The sequence below is a fragment of the Nerophis lumbriciformis genome, linkage group LG32 (genome assembly GCF_033978685.3).
Source record: "Nerophis lumbriciformis linkage group LG32, RoL_Nlum_v2.1, whole genome shotgun sequence".
NCBI lineage: Eukaryota > Metazoa > Chordata > Actinopteri > Syngnathiformes > Syngnathidae > Nerophis > Nerophis lumbriciformis.
The window spans coordinates 7,518,079-7,537,179 of record NC_084579.2 but is presented as its reverse complement, the minus strand read 5'-3'; the positions used below and the strand labels follow the sequence as shown (position 1 = coordinate 7,537,179).

The following is a 19,101-nucleotide window of genomic DNA, read 5'->3' as shown; positions in this document are numbered from 1 at the left end:
TTTTTATTTTTTTATTATTTTTTTTATTTTTTATTTATTCATTTTGTATTTTTTTTATTGAACAACAAACACATTTATAATTCACACAATAAAAAAATATACACATATATATATATATATATATATATATATATATATATATATATATATATATATACATATATATATGTATTTTTATTTTTATTTATTTATTCATTTTGTATTTTTTTTTATTGAACAACAAACATACATTTATAATTCACACAAAAGTCAAGGCACTTTCAACACCAAGGGGGAAAAAAATAAATAAATAAAAAAATATTATATATATATATATATATATATATATATATATATATATATATATATATATATATATATATATATATATATATATATATATAATTTTTATTTTTTAATTTTTTAATTGAACAACAAATGTTGTACTCTTAATCATTCTCCAGGATTTGATTGATAATTGTAACCCATTAAGTCAATTAGAAAATGTAGGCCTTACTTTCATAAATCGATGTAGCGGTTTGTTTGTTTTGATATAGTAGAAAAAACCTGTCACATCTTGATGACATCATCGAGGCGTTCAGCCTCAGGCGTCGCAACTAATGGTAGCAACACACTCACACGTTTTAGACATCGTCCTGTATGTATTATCAATATCCTGTATGTATTATCAATATCCTGTATGTATTATCAATATCCTGTATGTATTATCAATATCCTGTATGTATTATCAATATCCTGTATGTATTATCAATATCCTGTATGTATTATCAATATCATGTATGTATTATCAACATGTAAATATTACTCATCTAAATCATCAAACACCTACAAGTGAATGCTGACATCTAGTGGCAAAATCACGCTAAAGCCGGAACCATTATGTCCTCGCTTTAGTTGCTCCGGAACTTAAAAGTAGACGGACCGCCGCCATTGCTCGCTAACAATGCTAATTCATGCTCGCTGGATTAAAAACTAAAGAAAATAAACAAAGGATAAAAAACAAAAGTATTATTGTAGTCTCAGCACATATCACTACACTACCATGCTGACTCGCCACCAGAAGCGGCTGTGGAAGTACGTGGAAGAGGGAAGCTTGCTCAAACTCAAGTCCTACCTGCGCAAGCACCGGGACTTGGAGGTGAACTTCACCCAGGGCAAGAGGCAGAGGAGCCCGCTGCACTTGGCGTGTGGCCTCGGGGACGACGCCGTCCTAAGGCTGCTCCTCCGACACGGAGCTGACGTGCGAGCCCGGGACAGGAAGGGAGACACGCCGCTACACCTCGCCCTAAACCGGGCCTTAAAGCACGGGAGAGCGGGTGAGCCACATCATACATCATGTACTAGTTTATCGCCTAACGTTGTACTTAAATACTTCATGGAAATTATTAATTCAGTATTAATATGGATACTAAATGTGTTTTACTATGGAGACTAAATGTGTTGGGGAAAAATACAATATTGACGTTTAACGCAATTTCACTCCAGTCCACGCGGTGGCAGTATACATTGTGTTTTTAAACCTTTTTTTGAGGCAAGGCACCTTTTTTTGCGTTGAAAAAATGCGGAGGCACACCACCAGCAGAAATCATTTAACAACGAAACTCAGTTGACAATAAAAAGTCGTTGTCGCAATTGTTGGATATGACTTTAAACCATAACCAAGCATGCATGCATCACTATAGCTCTTGTCTCAAAGTAGGTGTACTGAAATCCGTATTTTCCAGAAATGTTGCCCTATTTTTTAATCCCAACATTTTGGGGAAATTAAATGATTTAAGTGGAAACATCCCTTAATTTCCAGAAATGTTGCCCTATTTTTTAATCCCACAATTTTGGGGAAATTAAATTATTTACAACAAAAAATCCTTATTTTCCAGAAATATTGCCTTGTTTTTTACGCCCAACATTTTGGGGAAATTAAATTATTTTTGTGGGAAAAAAATCCTTATTTTCCAGAAATGTTGCCCTAATTTTACGCCCAACATTTTGGAGAAATTAAATTATTTTTGTGGAAAAAAATCCTTATTTTCCAGAAATGTTGCCCTATTTTTTAATCCCAACATATTATAAATAAAAAATAAATAAATGGGTTATACTTGTATAGTGCTTTTCTACCTTCAAGGTACTCAAAGCGCTTTGACAGTATTACCACATTCACCCATTCACACACCCATTCACACACTGATGGCGGGAGCTGCCATGCAAGGCGCTAACCAGCAGTCATCAGGAGCAAGGGGTGAAGTGTCTTGCCCAAGGACACAACGGACGTGACTAGGATGGTAGAAGGTGGGGATTGAACCCCAGTAACCAGCAACACTCCGATTGCTGGCACGGCCACTCTACCAACTTCGCCATATTGGGGAAATTAAATTATTTACGTGGAAAAAAATCTTTATTTTCCAGAAATGTTGCCCTATTTTCCAGAAATGTTGCCCTATTTTTTAATCCGAAAATTTTGGGGAAATTAAATTCTTTAAGTGGAAACATTCCTTGATTTCCAGAAATGTTGCCCTATTTTTTAATCCCACAATTTGGGGAAATTAAATTATTTATAAGGAAAAATCCTTATTTTCCAGAAATGTTGCCCTATTTTTTACGCCCTACATTTTGGGGAAATTAAATTATTTTTGTGGGAAAAAAATCCTTATTTTCCAGAAATGTTACCCTAATTTTTACGCCCAACATTTTGGGGAAATTAAATTATTTTTGTTGAAAAAAATCCTTATTTTCCAGAAATGTTGCCCTATTTTTTAATCCCAGCATATTGGGGAAATTAAATTATTTTTGTGGAAAAAAATCCTTATTTTCCAGAAATGTTGCCCTATTTTCCAGAAATGTTGCCCTATTTTTTAATCCGAAAATTTTGGGGAAATTAAATTATTTAAGTGGAAACATTCCTTAATTTCCAGAAATGTTGCCCTATTTTTTAATCCCACAATTTGGGGAAATTAAATTATTTATGAGGAAAAATCCTTATTTTCCAGAAATGTTGCCCTATTTTTTAATCCCAACATTTTGGGGAAATTAAATTATTTACGCGGAAACATTCCTTAATTTCCAGAAATGTTGCCCTATTTTTTAATCCCACAATTTGGGGAAATTAAATTATTTACGAGGAAAAATCCTTATTTTCCAGAAATGTTGCCCTATTTTTTAATCCCACAATTTGGGGAAATTAAATTATTTACGAGGAAAATTCCTTATTTTCCAGAAATGTTGCCCTTTTTTTTAATCCCAACATTTTGGGGAAATTAAATTATTTTTGTGGAAAAAAATTCTTATTTTCCATAAATGTTGCCCTATTTTTTTAATCCGGAAATTTTGGGGAAATTAAATGATTTAAATGGAAACATTCTTTAATTTCCAGCAATGTTGCCTTATTTTTTAATCCCACAATTTGGGGAAATTAAATTATTTACGACGAAAATTCCTTATTTTCCAGAAATGTTGCCCTTTTTTTTAATCCAAACATTTTGGGGAAATTAAATTATTTACATGGAAAAAAAACGTATTTTCCAGAAATGTTTTTCAATCTGAAAATGTTGTAGAAATTAAATGATTTAAGTGGAAACATTCCTTAATTTCCAGAAATGTTGCCCTATTTTTTAATCCCACAATTTGGGGAAATTAAATTATTTACGAGGAAAAATCCTTATTTTCCATAAATGTTGCCCTATTTTTAATCCCTACATTTTGGGGAAATTAAATTATTTACGTGGAAAAAAACATTATTTTCCAGAAATGTTGTCCTATTTTTTAATCACAACATTTTGGGGAAATTAAATTATTTACGTGGAAAAAAATCCTTATTTTCCAGAAATGTTGCCCTATTTTTTAATCCCAACATTTTGGGGAAATTAAATTATTCACACGGAAACATTCCTTAATTTCCAGAAATGTTGCCCTATTTTTTAATCCCACAATTTGGGGAAATTAAATTATTTACGAGAAAAATTCTCATTTTCCAGAAATGTTGCCCTATTTTTTAATCCCACAATTTGGGGGAATTAAATTATTTAGGAGGAAAAATCCTTATCTTCCAGAAATGTTGCCCTATTTTTTAATCCCAACATTTTGGGGAAATTAAATTATTTACGTGGAAAAAAATCCTTATTTTCCAGAAATGTTGCCCTATTTTTTAATCCGAAAATTTTGGGGAAATTAAATTATTTAAGTGGAAACATTCCTTAATTTCCAGAAATGTTGCCCTATTTTTTAATCCCACAATTTGGGGAAATTGAATTATTTATGAGGAAAAATCCTTATTTTCCAGAAATGTTGCCCTATTTTTTACGCCTAACATTTTGGGGAAGTTAGATTTTTTTTTTTTGGAAAAAATCCTTATTTTCCAGAAATGTTGCCCTATTTTTTAATCCCAACATTTTGGGGAAATTAAATTATTTACGTGGAAACATTCCTTAATTTCCAGAAATGTTGCCCTATTTTTAAATCCCACAATTTGGGGAAATTAAATTATTTACGAGGAAAAATCCTTATTTTCCATAAATGTTGCCCTATTTTTCATCCCTACATTTTGGGGAAATTAAATTATTTACGTGGAAAAAAATCCTTATTTTCCAGAAATGTTGTCCTATCTTTTAATCACAACATTTTGGGGAAATTAAATTATTTACGTGCGAAAAAAAACTTATTTTCCAGAAATGTTGCCCTATTTTTTAATCCGAAAATTTTGGGGAAATTAAATTATTTAAGTGGAAACATTCCTTAATTTCCAGAAATGTTGCCCTATTTTTTAATCCCACAATTTGGGGAAATTAAATTATTTACGAGAAAAATCCTTATTTTCCAGAAATGTTGCCCTATTTTTTAATACCACAATTTGGGGAAATTAAATTATTTACGTGGAAAGAAATTCTTATTTTCCAGAAATGTTGCCTAATTTTCAAACGCAAATGTTGACATATGGTGGGGGTTTTTAAGATTTAAAAAAATAAAGATAACGTTGTACTTAAATACTTCATGGAAATGATTGATTCAGTACTAATATGGAGACTAAATGTGTTTGGGGGAAAATAAAATATTGACGTTTAATGCAATTTAACTCCAGTCCGCGCGATGGCAGTATACATTGTGTAAGTGCCTGTGTTTTTCAACCTTTTTTGAACCAATGCACATTTTGTGTGTTGACAAAATGCGGAGGCACACTACCAGCAGAAATCATTCAAAAACGAAACTCAGTTGACAGTAAAAAGTCGTTGTCGCAATTGTTGGATATGACTTTAAACCATAACCAAGCATGCATGCATCACTATAGCTCTTGTCTCAAAGTAGGTGTACTGAAATCCTTATTTTCCAGAAATGTTGCCCTTTTTTTTAATCCCACAATTTGGGGAAATTAAATTATTTATGAGGAAAAATCCTTATTTTCCAGAAATGTTGCCCTATTTTTTAATCCCAACATTTTGGGGAAATTAAATTATTTACGTGGAAACATTCCTTAATTTCCAGAAATGTTGCCCTATTTTTTAATCCCACAATTTGGGGAAATTAAATTATTTACGAGGAAAAATCCTTATTTTCCATAAATGTTGCCCTATTTTTAATCCCTACATTTTGGGGAAATTAAATTATTTACGTGGAAAAAAACATTATTTTCCAGAAATGTTGTCCTATTTTTTAATCACAACATTTTGGGGAAATTAAATTATTTACGTGGAAAAAAATCCTTATTTTCCAGAAATGTTGCCCTATTTTTTAATCCCAACATTTTGGGGAAATTAAATTATTCACACGGAAACATTCCTTAATTTCCAGAAATGTTGCCCTATTTTTTAATCCCACAATTTGGGGAAATTTAATTATTTACGAGAAAAATTCTCATTTTCCAGAAATGTTGCCCTATTTTTTAATCCCACAATTTGGGGGAATTAAATTATTTAGGAGGAAAAATCCTTATCTTCCAGAAATGTTGCCCTATTTTTTAATCCCAACATTTTGGGGAAATTAAATTATTTACGTGGAAAAAAATCCTTATTTTCCAGAAATGTTGCCCTATTTTTTAATCCGAAAATTTTGGGGAAATTAAATTATTTAAGTGGAAACATTCCTTAATTTCCAGAAATGTTGCCCTATTTTTTAATCCCACAATTTGGGGAAATTGAATTATTTATGAGGAAAAATCCTTATTTTCCAGAAATGTTGCCCTATTTTTTACGCCTAACATTTTGGGGAAGTTAGATTTTTTTTTTTTGGAAAAAATCCTTATTTTCCAGAAATGTTGCCCTATTTTTTAATCCCAACATTTTGGGGAAATTAAATTATTTACGTGGAAACATTCCTTAATTTCCAGAAATGTTGCCCTATTTTTAAATCCCACAATTTGGGGAAATTAAATTATTTACGAGGAAAAATCCTTATTTTCCATAAATGTTGCCCTATTTTTCATCCCTACATTTTGGGGAAATTAAATTATTTACGTGGAAAAAAATCCTTATTTTCCAGAAATGTTGTCCTATCTTTTAATCACAACATTTTGGGGAAATTAAATTATTTACGTGCGAAAAAAAACTTATTTTCCAGAAATGTTGCCCTATTTTTTAATCCGAAAATTTTGGGGAAATTAAATTATTTAATTGGAAACATTCCTTAATTTCCAGAAATGTTGCCCTATTTTTTAATCCCACAATTTGGGGAAATTAAATTATTTACGAGAAAAATCCTTATTTTCCAGAAATGTTGCCCTATTTTTTAATACCACAATTTGGGGAAATTAAATTATTTACGTGGAAAGAAATTCTTATTTTCCAGAAATGTTGCCTAATTTTCAAACGCAAATGTTGACATATGGTGGGGGTTTTTAAGATTTAAAAAAATAAAGATAACGTTGTACTTAAATACTTCATGGAAATGATTGATTCAGTACTAATATGGAGACTAAATGTGTTTGGGGGAAAATAAAATATTGACGTTTAATGCAATTTAACTCCAGTCCGCGCGATGGCAGTATACATTGTGTAAGTGCCTGTGTTTTTCAACCTTTTTTGAACCAATGCACATTTTGTGTGTTGACAAAATGCGGAGGCACACTACCAGCAGAAATCATTCAAAAACGAAACTCAGTTGACAGTAAAAAGTCGTTGTCGCAATTGTTGGATATGACTTTATACCATAACCAAACATGCATCACTATAGCTCTTGTCTCAAAGTAGGTGTACTGTCACCACCTGTCACATCACACCCTGACTTATTTGGACTTTTTTGCTGTTTTCCTGTGTGTAGTGTTTTACTTCTTGTCTTGTGCTCCTATTTTGGTGGCTTTTTCTTTTTTTTTAGTATTTTCCTGTAGCAGTTTCATGTCTTCCTTTTGAGCGATATTTCCCGTATCTACTTTCAGTAAGATGGAAAAAACTGATAAATAAAACAAATTGGGCCACTTTGTCCTGCAGTGTAAACATCGTCTTAGTGTGTTTACCAACTACCCCGCTCTATCGCCATCTGCTGGATGTAGAGTGTCACTGCACCACTTGGCTCACTAAACAACATTGACTCTCCTTCCAAAGTGTATGTATATATATATATATATATATATATATTAGAGATGCGCGGTTTGCGGACACAACCGCGGAGTCCGCGGATTATCCGCGGATCGGGCGGTTGAAATAAAAAATTTTTTGATTTTATCCGCGGGTCGGGTCGGGCGGTTGAAATAAAAAAAAATTAGATTTTAAATAGATTCAGGCGGGTGGCAGTTAAACCAATTCGGAAATATATATACATAGTTAAATGTTGTTACCCGCATACGAAAAACGAGCAGGCACCTGCAGCATATGCCACAACAGAAGAAGAAACAAAAAAGAGATGGACACTTTTACGGAGCGGAGAAGGGACGCCTCGCCGGGGTCCGGGACCGAGGCCCCTTCCCCCGAGAGGGCCCCACCGGGAGCCGTAGCTGAGGCGATCCGCGAGAAGGGCCCGACGCATGTCCAGGGTCACCACCGCACCGACACCCCGCCTCGTCCGCCTTCGCCGCGGCCGGCGTCACGCGCAGCAGGTAAGCGGCTTACCTGCCCGCCACCCCCGTGGCCGGGGGCTCGTAACAGGGGTCACTCCGCGCGCTCCGCCCGCGCAGCTTACCTGCCCGCCACCCCCGTTGCCGGGGGCGCGTAACAGGGGTCACTCCGTGCGCAGTGCGCTCACGAAAGGGGTGGAGCTCACCCTGGTTGATATAGACAGCAGGACGGTGGCCATGGAAGTCGGAACCCGCTAAGGAGTGTGTAACAACCCACCTGCCGAATCAACTAGCCCTGAAAATGGATGGCGCTGGAGCGTCGGGCCCATACCCGGCCGTCGCCGGCAGCGAGACGCGCTTGGAGGTGCGCTCAGCGCTGCTCCCATATGATTGCGCACTGGTGTGCGTCTGGGCCGTGACAGCGTGGCACGCATTGAATGTCTGTGCTGCATTGGATCAGTCTCCTTTCTTTAACAGGCAAAAGCTTTATTACCTCACTAATGCCTTGCATCGTCTATATTAGATATATAACAACGGGCGGGTGCGGTTCTGATTAAATGTTAGATCGTTTGGTGGATGGTTGACGACTTTCTGATGCGGTTGCGGATGAAATAATTGCCTATCCGCGCATCTCTAATATATATATATATATATATATATATATATATATATATATATATATATATATATATATATATATCTCAGTGGTTCTTAACCTTGTTGGAGGTACAGAACCCCACCAGTTTCATATGCGCATTCACCGAACCATTATTTGGTGAAAAATAAAATGTTTTTTTTCTCAAATTCAAGACAAAGTTATATATTTTTTCACTGGTGCACAAAGTGAACCGTGCATGAACATCAACGTGTTCAAAGAACAAAACCAACACAGTGCATGAACTCACAACAAATGACACACCTGCAAATCAGATGGAAAATTAGAGGGAACGTTGTTTGGGGGTATCCATAATAAGTATTTATTTACACGCTGAGTCGGGTGTGTCTTGACCTCCGCCGAACCCCTGAGGCCGACTCACCGAGCCCCTAGGGTTCCATCAAACCCAGGTTAAGAACCACTGATATAAATATAAATATAAATGACTAATGATTAATTTCTTCCTCCAGCTTATGATGACCTGGTTGTGCCTCTCCGAAAGAGTTGCCCAGAGGCCATGGACGCCGCCAACACTGCAGGAGTGACACCCCAGGACCTCCTCAACTGGAGCAAACTGTCAGAGGTGGGTAAAAGAAGGTTCTAAAGAACATTTGGGAAGCTCCCTTTACGGGTGGCGGCCCAAATGCCTGGGAAGCCATGCTAGCATACAATACAATAACACCGATACCAACTTGTTGACATTTAGATGCTACATTAAGACCGTTTGCTTGGTTTTTTTTACACACGTGTTTGTCCGCTCCCTAAAGGCGTGTACCACATGTGGCAAAACACTCTGAAGTTACAGTGGGTGTTTTGTGTTGAGCAGTTTCATGTCTTCCTTTGAGCGATATTTCCCGCATCTACTTTGTTTTAGCAATCAGGAATATTTCAGTTGTTTTTATCCTTCTTTGTGGGGACATTGTTGATAGTCGTGTCATGTTCGGAGGTACATTTTCTTTGCTCCACAGTAAGTCTTTGCTGTCGTCCAGCATTCTGTTTTTGTTTACTTTGTAGCCTGTTAAGTTTTAGTTTCGTTCCGCATAGCCATCCCTAAGCTTCAATGCCTTTTCTTAGGGGCACTCACCTTTTGTTTATTTTTGGTTTAAGCATTAGATACCTTTTTACCTGCACGCTGCCTTCCGCTGTTTCTGACATCTACAAAGCAATTAGCTACCTGCTGCCACCTACTGATATGGAAGAGTATTACACGGTTACTCTGCTGAGTTCTAGACTGCACAGACACTCAACAACAACACATCATTTGCAGACTATAATTACTGGTTTGCAAAATATATTTCAATCAATCAATCAATGTTTATTTATATAGCCCTAAATCACAAGTTTCTCAAAGGGCTGCACAAGAGTGATTGTCTCTGGCCCCCTGCCTGCGAGAGGCAATGATGAGAGATATAGCAGATTAGTCTCGCTTAACAAGTGGCTGGCTAGCTTCTGTAGACAACAGGGACTAACGTTTATTGATAATTGGCCCTCTTTCTGGGGCAAACCAGGCTTGCTGATGAGAGACGGCCTTCACCCTAACCAGGAAGGCGCCATCATCCTGTCTAAAAACATAGACTACTGTTTAAGTCACATTTGACTAACTACACTAGAGCAAGCCCGGTCACAGGCAATTACAGAGCCTGCTAGTCCGGGTGAGGAGTCAGTTAAGCTAGAACTAGCCAGCGCCAGGCTGGATAATTCCTGTACGCATAGCAATTTTCTTAAAATAACACACAACTCACATAATGTGTTTTCTGTTGTGAATGTGTTAAGGGTAGATATGCATTCTACTGAGGCGGCAAATCATGATGCGTTCAGTGGATCGCAGCATTAAGCAAACAATCTGAAAATTCCCGTCGTATCAATTCCTAGATATGGTCGAAACTATTTAAAGTGCACTACGTATAATAAACGCAACATTATTAATATTGCTACTACGGATAATTTAAACAAAAACTCGTCAAAACAGCCCAATACTTATAATATGGGCTTTTTAAACATAAGATCATTGTCTCCCAAATCGTTATTAGTTAATGAGGTCATTAGAGACAACAATCTTAACGTCATTGGTCTTAGCGAAACCTGGCTCAAACCAGACGATTTTTTTTGCGCTAAATGAGGCATCTCCTCCTAACTATACGAATGCGCATATTGCCCGTCCCCTTAAAAGGGGTGGGGGGGGGTCGCACTAATATACAATGAAAACTTTAACCTTACCCCTAACCTAAATAATATATACAAATCGTTTGAGGTGCTTACTATGAGGTCTGTCGCACCGCTGCCTCTCGATATGGCTGTTATCTACCGCCCCCCAGGGCCCTACTCGGACTTTATCAATGAATTCTCAGAGTTCGTTGCTGATCTAGTGACGCACGCAGACAATATATTTTTACCCCAAATAGGTGAAATTAGATCATCTCCCACGGCACACCAGACTGTATCTCACGGCACACTAGTGTGCCGCGGCACAGTGGTTGAAAAACACTGCTCTATATCTATATTTCAGTTCTTATGTGATGAATTGTGTCAGGAGACGCCAGCGAGCACCAGCGGACCACCAAAGTCTGACCCAGAACGAGATTGGATGGAAAAACTTTTTGGCGAATGTGAGGACGAGTTCTGTGAGACCTTTGGAGTTTATGACGGTAAAAAAACCCACCAATTCTTATGTATTTTTTTAGCCATCTATCTGTTAAATGGTAGTTGTTTGTACTGGTGTGACAGCGGACGACTACCTGGCTGTGGACGAGGAGGAGGAGGACTACGGCGACTGGGCTGACCGCATCAGAGGGGAATATTTCTCCAAGAAGAATGCAGAAGCTCAGAGAATAGCGGCGTCTTCTGGCCGCAAGAAGAAGGAGAAGAAGAAGGAGAGCGAGGGAGAAAAAGAGGAGAACTACCAGGAGCTGCACCAGCGTCTCCAGAAGGAGCACCAGGAGTATTTGGACCGCGCCGCACGCAAAGAGGAAGAGACCCGTCTGGGCAAGAAGCATCGCTACGATCAAATGTGCGCCGCCACCTTCAAAGCCAGCGCGCCCGACGACGACGGCGGCGGCGAGCTGCTGTGCTACGCCGACATCCCCTGGCCGGCACCGCGCGGCACGGTTCAGGAGATGGCGGACGTGATGCTGCACGGCGTGGACCGCAAGGACGCGGCGGTCTTCCGCAAGGCGCTACGGAAGCAGCAGACGCTGTGGCATCCCGATAAGTTCGCCCAGAGGTGTGAGGCCAGGCTGCAGGAGAAGGACAAGCGCAGGATCTTGGACACGGTGACCGCTCTGTCGCAGGAACTCAACAGGCTGGCCCAGAGTCTGAGGACCTGAGGTCACTTCATTAGGTACACCACTGAACTCTGGGAATGTCACTCTGACACACCTTCAAACTACCATCACAGGCAAATCTTGAAGGAATTTGTATTTTTACTGTAAATTATTGTTGTTTAGCTCTTGTATTTATGAGTGTGTGTTCCACTGCTCTGTCCTCATGTCTGTGATATTCAGTATTAAATCAGCACTCTCATTTTCTCACACACATTTCATTATTTTATTTGCCTCTGACTTGTTGTCATAGTGGAAGACTGACTGACAACCCTTCGTTTAGTTTCCCCCAAATGTTTTTCTTCAGGGAAACCACAGCAGGGCTGCAATTTATACAACACACAGTTGGGGGTCTTCCTTATTTTGGGGGGCTGGGATTTCCCTTAATTATGGGAAGAAAATGCCATTATTTTATACAGAGGGGGACATTCCTTATTTTGGGGAAGGAAAATATCCAACATTTTTTTATTCTTTTATTTTATTTTTGAGGGAAAACATTCCCCTAATTTGGGGGTCGAAAATGTCCCTTATTTTTAGGAAATTAATTCCCTTATTTTGATGGGAGAAATTCCTTATTTTAGGGGGAAATATTCCCATATTTTGGAGGGGAAATTTCACTTATTTTTTTGAGGGACAAATCTCTTTTTGGGGGGTTCCTTATTTTGTTCGGGGAAAAAAATCCCTCATTTTGGGGGTTAATTTCTTTAGGGGAGAACCCCTCATTTTTTGGGGAAAAAGAACTTCCTTAATTTCCAGTAATGTTGCATTATTTTCAATCGCAAATGTTGACAGGAATTGTGGGGACCGCTGGTAGAAAGGCCAGAATTTCTCTTACATTTTAAAATCTTGTCTTTTTTTCTGGTGGGAGACCCCTTATTTGAGGGGGTTCCTTATTTTCCAGAAATGTTGCCCTATTTTTTAATCTCAAAATTTTGGGAAATTAAATCATTTACAAGGGAAAAATCCTTATTTTCCAGAAATGTTGCCCTATTTTTTAATACCAACGTTTTGGGGAAATTAAATTATTTACGTGGAAAAAACCCTTATTTTCCAAAAATGTTGCCCTATTTTTTAATCTAAAATGTTTGGGAAATTAAATTATTTACGAGGGAAAAAAATCTTATTTTCCAGAAATGTTGCCCTATTTTTTTAAAACACAAAATTTTGGGGAAATTAAATTATTTATGTCGAAAAAATCCTTATTGTCCAGAAATGTTGTCCTATTTTTTAATCAGACGATTTTGGGGAAATTAAATTATTTAAGTGGAAACATTCCTTATTTTCCAGAAATGTTGCCCTATTTTTCAATCCCAATATTTTGGGGAAATTAAATTATTTACGTGGAAAAAATCCTTATTTTCCAGAAATGTAGCCCTATTTTTCAATCCCAAAATTTTGGGGAAATTAAATTATTTACGTGGGAAAAAAATCCTTATTTTACAGAGATGTTGCCGTATTTTTAATCCGAAAATTTGGGGGAAATGTAGTTATTTAAGTGGAAAACATTCCTTAATTTCCAGAAATGTTGCCCTATTTTTTAATCCTGCAATTTGGGGAAATTAAATTATTTATGAGGAAAAATCCTTATTTTCCAGAAATGTTGCCCTATTTTTTAATCCGAACATTTTGGGGAAATTAAATTATTTAAATGGAAACATTCCTTATTTTCCAGAAATGTTGCCCTATTTTTTAATCCCACAATTTGGGGAAATTAAATTATTTACGAAGAAAAATTCCTTATTTTCTAGAAATGTTGCCCTATTTTTTAATCCCAACATTTTGAAGAAATTAAGTTATTTACGTGGAAAAAAAATCCTTCTTTTCCAGAAATGTTGCCTGATTTTCAAACGCCAATGTTGACATATGGTGGGGGGTTTTAAGATTAAAAAAAAGAAAGAAAAAATGTTTGAAAAAAATATTTATGAGGGATAAAATCCTTATTCCCCAGAAATGTTGCACTTAGTTTTTGATTCAAAAAAATTTTGTGGGGGAAAAAAAACATTCATGCAGAAAAAAAAATCCTTATTTTCAGAAATGTTGCCCAAAGTTCAGATGCAAATGTTGGCAGGCATAGTTGTGCCAGGCGAAAGGCCAGAATACCTTTTATTTTTTTGAGATAATTTTCTCTTATTTGGGGGAAAATGCCTTTTTTTCATTCACAATTTTTGGGGTAAAAAAAGTATTCATTTTCCAGAATTGTTGCCTTATTTTGAAACGCAAACAATGACAGAAATGGTGCTGGTAGAAAGGTCACAATTTGTCAAATCCCTTTAAAAAAAAAATCAAACAATTTTTTTTGGGGAAAAAAAAAGCACATTTTCTAGAATTGTTGCTCAATTATAAACACAATTTTGGAAAAAAGGGTAAAAAGGCCCTTATATTTTTTGGAAAATGTTCCCTTTTTTGAGGGTGAAATCCCTTATTTAAAAAAAAAAAATCAAACAATTTTTTTCGGGGGAAAAAAAGCACATTTTCTAGAATTGTTGCTCAATTATAAACACAATTTTGGAAAAAAGGGTAAAAAGGCCCTTATATTTTTTGGAAAATGTTCCCTTTTTTGAGGGTGAAATCCCTCATTTTAATGGGGAAAAATCAAACAATTTTTTGGGGGGGAAAAAAAGCAAATTTTCTAGAATTGTTGCTCAATTATAAACACAATTTTGGAAAAAAAAAAAGGGTAAAAAGGCCCTTATATTTTTGGGAAAATGTTCCCTTTTTTGAGGGTGAAATCCCTTATTTTAATGGGGAAAAATCAAACAATTTTTTTCGGGGGAAAAAAAGCACATTTTCTAGAATTGTTGCCCAATTTTAAACACAATTTTGGAAAAAAGGGTAAAAAGGCCCTTATATTTTTTGGAAAATGTTCCCTTTTTTGAGGGTGAAATCCCTTATTTTAATGGGGAAAAAAATCCTCTTTTTTTTTCCTTTTTTATTGTTATTTATGGGGAAAAAAACATGCGTACTGTACTTAAGCGAAGACAAAATATTTGGGTACATTAAGCGATATTTGAAATGTCATTCTTGGTCAAAATGAAGGCCTCAAACGAAAGTAGACAAAGGCTGTGTCACACAAAGGAGAGAAAAGGTAAGGCTGCCTTTAGAGATGGTTGCCATGTTTGCAAAACAACCCCCTAAATCGCTAAATGATATTATGATTTATCAAATATTGTTTGAATAAAACCAACACAATTTGGTAGATAATAACACTTTTTATTTGCCGAGCGACTGTAAAATTTAGCGTCAAGTGAGTTTTGTTGGTGTTATAGATAGGTCTTGTCCGAGGGTAATTCAGCACATCTGGCAACCCCCCTGCTAGCCTCAATCTGTGTCAATTGGCGGACGAGAGAAAGGCCCACGCTCATTTCTCGCCCGTGACGTGATTTTTAACGAGCGTTCAAACCTTAACTCGACCACCAATTGGATTATTTCTCCCTTTTTTTTTCATCGCCGTGGTTGATTGCCGCCGTTTGTCGCCGCTGCGTGTGAGACGGCATCATGGCAGGTGTTTGATAAGGCGGGAGAAGATGCACAATCAAGGCTTTGCTCTTTTCTCAACATCCACCGCCTTCTAAAAGGGACGAGGCGACTCGAAGATGAACCACCATGGAGGGCAGAATAGTTCCAGAACATTCTAGTCGGAATTAAAGCCCCCACGCTGAGTGACGAGGTGGAATAAAGAGGTGGAGGAGGAGGAGAGTGAAGATTACAAAATGGTGTTCCGGAGTGAGGAGATGTGTTTGGCCCAGTTGTTCCTGCAGTCCGGCTCGGAGTACGACTGCATCAGCCAGCTGGGAGAACTGGGCTTGGTCGAGTTCCGAGACGTAAGTACACATGTTTTAGTCAGTGAGCATGCGCACTTTGTTCGGCTTCCGACAAAACCACGACTTATTAATATATATATACTGTATATATATGTATGTACACTTGCACAACACGAGAGGTGTTCCAAAAATCCTACTTTTTATAAAGACACCTGAACGTGCATCGTTGTAGATCACCACCATGTGTCCCATAGGGCATCTGATGATTTTAGATGGAGAATGTTATTGATCCTAGGATCAATAACAGGATATGATTAGTAGATTACTTCTTCAACATTCCTCGACTGATTTTGAAAAATTCCAACACCAACCATTTCAACTCATTCAGAACATTCAAGTTTGTTTTTTTCCATTTTCCCAAAAATTCCCGCTTTTTCCGAAATTCACAAATTTTCAGGAAATTCCTATTCAATTTGTTATTTGTCCAAATTCCACATCTCCTATATTTTTCATTCAATTCAAACCGTTCCAACTTCAAAATATTCAGCCTGTTCAGGAAATTTGTGACAATTATTTTAAGGAATTCCTAGAATTCCCAGTTTTCAGAGACATTTTCCCCATTTAAAATTAATCCTCCATTGTTAAAATTTCGACAAAATTCCCACATTTTTCAACCTATTCAAACCATCACACATTCAACTCATCCTCTGCATTCAAACTACCATTTTCCACATTCAACAAATTTCCAGGAATTCCTGTCTTTTTTTTAACCTTATTTCCCACCCATTTCAACCTGTCAAAACATTCCTCTTAGTCAGGACAAAAAAATAAAGTTGATTTATGAACTGGAAAAATTCCTGGTTTTCCTGAAATTCCAGGAATTCCGTAATACTATTTCTGAATGAAAAATGTTACTACTTCAACCTTCCTTGACTGATTTTGAAAAATTCCAACACCAACCATTTCAACTCATTCAGAACATTCAAAGTTGTTTTGTTTTTTTACCATTTTCCTCAAAAGAATCCCGCTTTTTCCAAAATTTTCTGGAAATTCCTATGGAAATGAATGGGACATTTTTCCAAGTTGCACAATTCCCACATTTTTCAACCTATTCAAATCATTCCAACATCAACACATTCAACTCATCCTGTACATTCAAACTACCATTTTTCCACATTCAACAAATTTCCAGGAATTCCTGTCTTTTTCTAACCTTATTTCTCACCCATTTCAACCTGTCAAAACATTCCTCTTAGTCAGGACAAAAAAATGAAGTTGTTTTAGGAACTGGAAAAATTCCTGGTTTTCCTGAAATTCCAGGAATTCTGTAATACTATTTCTAAATGAAAAATGTTACTACTTCAACATTCCTTGACTGGTTTTGAAAAATTCCAACACCAACCATTTCAACTCATTCAGAACATTCAAGTTTTTTTTCTTCCATTTTCCCAAAAATTCCCGCTTTTTCCGAAATTCACAAATTTTCTGGAAATTCCTATTCAAATGAATGGGACATTTGTCCAAATTCCACAACTCCTACATTTTTCATTCAATTCAAACCGTTCCAACTTCAAAATATTCAGCCTGTTCAGGAAATTTGTGACAATTATTTTTAAAAATTCCCGGAATTCCTAGAATTCCCAGTTTTCAGAGACATGTTCCCCATTTAAAATGAATCATCCATTGTTAAAATTTTGACACAATTCCAACATTTTTCAACCTATTCAAACCATTCCACATTCAACTCATCTTGTACATTCAAACTACCATTTTTCCACATTCAACAAATTTCCAGGAATTCCTGTCTTTTTCTAACCTTATTTCTCACCCATTTCAACCTGTCAAAAACACTGTCAAAACATTCCTCTTAAAAATTCCTGGTTTTCCTGAAATTCCAGGAATTCCGTAATACTATTTCTAAATGAAAAATGTTACTACTTCAACATTCCTTGACTGGTTTTGAAAAATTCCAACACCAACCATTTCAACTCATTCAGAACATTCAAGTTTTTTTTTTTCCATTTTCCCAAAGATTACCGCTTTTTCCGAAATTCCCAAATTTTCAGGAAATTCCATTCCAAATGAATGGGACATTTGTCCAAATTCCACATCTCCTAAATTTTTTATTCAATTCAAACTTCCAACTTCAAAATATTCAGCCTGTTCAGGAAATTTGTGACAATTATTTTAAAAAATTCCCGGAATTCCTAGAATTCCCAGTTTTCAGAGACATTTTCCCCATTTAAAATGAATCATCCATTGTTAAAATTTCGACAAAATTCCCACATTTTTCAACCTATTCAAACCATTCCACCTTCAACACATTCAACTCATCTTGTACATTTAAACTACCATTTTTCCACATTCAACAAATTTCCAGGAATTCCTGTCTTTTTTTAACCTTATTTCCCACCCATTTCAACCTGTCAAAACATTCCTCTTAGTCAGGACAAAAAATGAAGTTGTTTTATGAACTGGAAAAATTCCTGGTTTTCCTGAAATTCCAGGAATTCCGTAATACTATTTCTAAATGAAAAATGTTACTACTTCAACATTCCTTGACTGGTTTTGAAAAATTCTAACACCAACCATTTCAACTCATTCAGAACATTCAAGGTTATTGTTTTTTACAATTTTCCCCAAAAAATCCCGCTTTTTCCGAAATTCCCAAATTTTCAGGAAATTCCTATTCAAATGAATGGGACATTTGTCCAAATTCCACAACTCCTACATTTTTCATTCAGTTCAAACTTCCAACTTCAAAATATTCAGCCTGTTCAGGAAATTAGTGACAATTATTTTAAAAAATTCCCGGAATTCCTAGAACTCCCAGTTTTCAGAGACATTTTCCCCATTTAAAATGAATCATCCATTGTTAAAATTTCGACAAAATTCCAACATTTTTCAACCTATTCAAACCATTCCACCTTCAACACATTCAACTCATCTTGTACATTTAAACTACCATTTTTCCAGATTCAGCAAATTTCCAGTAATTCCTGTTTTTTTCTAACCTTATTTCTCACCCATTTCAACCTGTCAAAAACACTGTCAAAACATTCCTCTTAGTCAGGACAAAAATGAAGTTGTTTTATGAACTGGAAACATTCCTGGTTTTCCTGAAATTCCAGGAATTCCGTAATATTATTTCTAAATGAAAAATGTTACTACTTCAACATTCCTTGACTGGTTTTGAAAAATTCCAACACCAACCATTTCAACTCATTCAGAACATTCAAGTTTTTTTTTTTCCATTTTCCCAAAGATTACCGCTTTTTCCGAAATTCCCAAATTTTCAGGAAATTCCATTCCAAATGAATGGGACATTTGTCCAAATTCCACATCTCCTAAATTTTTTATTCAATTCAAACTTCCAACTTCAAAATATTCAGCCTGTTC

At 36.2% G+C, this 19,101-nt stretch overlaps 2 protein-coding genes across 3 annotated transcripts in view; both read left to right on the top strand.

Annotated features, from left to right (window-relative positions):
- Positions 1–897: 897 nt before the first annotated feature.
- On the top strand, positions 898–12,279 carry nfkbil1 (nuclear factor of kappa light polypeptide gene enhancer in B-cells inhibitor-like 1). 2 transcript variants are annotated; one of them, XM_061926896.2, is made up of 4 exons: positions 898–1,316; positions 9,095–9,207; positions 11,131–11,269; positions 11,349–12,279. In XM_061926896.2, exons 1-4 carry the CDS (start codon positions 1,043–1,045, stop codon positions 11,945–11,947), a joined length of 1,125 nt encoding a protein of 374 aa, XP_061782880.1. In that variant the 5' UTR covers positions 898–1,042; the 3' UTR covers positions 11,948–12,279. The 2 variants fall into 2 exon arrangements, with proteins under 2 accessions (XP_061782880.1, XP_061782881.1); XM_061926897.2 differs by having other exon boundaries at positions 910–1,316; positions 11,155–11,269; positions 11,349–12,248.
- Positions 12,280–15,238: 2,959 nt separating this feature from the next.
- atp6v0a2a (ATPase H+ transporting V0 subunit a2a) overlaps positions 15,239–19,101 on the top strand; it is a 53,629-nt gene continuing 49,766 nt past the window's right edge. The window contains exon 1 of the mRNA XM_061926761.1: positions 15,239–15,762. Coding sequence (XP_061782745.1) covers positions 15,652–15,762 — 111 coding nt within the window. The 5' untranslated portion in view covers positions 15,239–15,651. The remainder of the gene's footprint in view (positions 15,763–19,101) is intronic.